Source organism: Sphaeroforma arctica (assembly GCF_001186125.1).
Source record: "Sphaeroforma arctica JP610 unplaced genomic scaffold supercont1.348, whole genome shotgun sequence".
Taxonomy (NCBI): Eukaryota; class Ichthyosporea; order Ichthyophonida; genus Sphaeroforma; species Sphaeroforma arctica.
The window spans coordinates 61,807-62,897 of record NW_014040210.1 but is presented as its reverse complement, the minus strand read 5'-3'; the positions used below and the strand labels follow the sequence as shown (position 1 = coordinate 62,897).

General features: G+C 38.7%; 1 protein-coding gene across 1 annotated transcript in view; it reads left to right on the top strand.

Moving 5' to 3' along the window:
- Nucleotides 1-852, top strand: part of SARC_05453 (hypothetical protein) — a gene marked incomplete at its 3' end in the record, with an annotated part of 11,496 nt that extends 10,644 nt beyond the window's left edge. The window contains exon 12 of the mRNA XM_014300690.1: nt 770-852. Coding sequence (XP_014156165.1) covers nt 770-852 — 83 coding nt within the window. The remainder of the gene's footprint in view (nt 1-769) is intronic.
- Nucleotides 853-1,091: the final 239 nt, after the last annotated feature.

The window sequence follows — 1,091 nt, the reverse complement described above, 5'->3', positions numbered from 1 at the left end:
ATATATATGCATGTATGTATGTATGTATGTATGTATATATGTGTGGGTGGGTGGGTGGGTGTGTGTGTGTGTGTGTTGATATTGTATTTATGTTTGTATGCATGTATGTAATGCATGTATGTATGTATGTCTGTCTGTATGCATGTAGGTATGTATGTACGTAAGCATGTATATGTATGAATGCATGTATGTATGTATGCATGTTTTTATGTATATATGATGTTATGTATGTATGTATGCATGTATGTATCTATCTATCTATCTATATATATATATATATATGTATTTATATATATTTATAGAACTAGGCATGCTGTTCACCACTGGATTAGAGCGAATTCCATGATGGAATTTACAGCCAAGAACAGACCAGCAGCCCCGAAGTAACATGACTGTTTTGCCCTTTTCAGGTTAACATACGCAGTATACCATACCGCCCATCTTCTGCATCGTTCTTTTACTTCCATACTTCACCTATGCGCAATGTCTACATCAGGACCAGAGGCTTTGCTATGCTTATACATACAATCGTGCTGTGTCTCTGTCTCTGTCTGTGCTCAGGTGTCCTATTCATCCCCACCCGCTACTATACTTCTAACGGCGTATCTATTGTAGTTGGTATGACTTCGAGTCCGGCGAAGTACGCCACCCGCGCTAGTTCGCTACCACACATCTCGTGAAGCATGCAGCTGACTTTGTATAGGATTAAGGGTGGCTGACCTGGCATAGATCTCACATACACCTGCTTCTCCATGTGGCAATTGCGTAGGGGACGACGAGATGAACGGGTACAGTACCCAGCCCACATTGCGACCGTACACAACCATTGGGGTTGTAGGTAAGGGATACTAATTCACCTACTGCCGATTTATTGGCTATCGTGTTTACAAAGTGTTTGTATAGACAACATACAATGGTTTTCCAGCTGTTAGCCGGCGACTTTTGTGTATCCCTAGGTAAATTTGGTAACAATTATAGGTCTCGTTGTAGTCTATATATGTATTGATATATATATATATATATATATATATATATGTATGTATATATATACATATATATATATGTGTATGTGTGTGTGTATGTATATATGT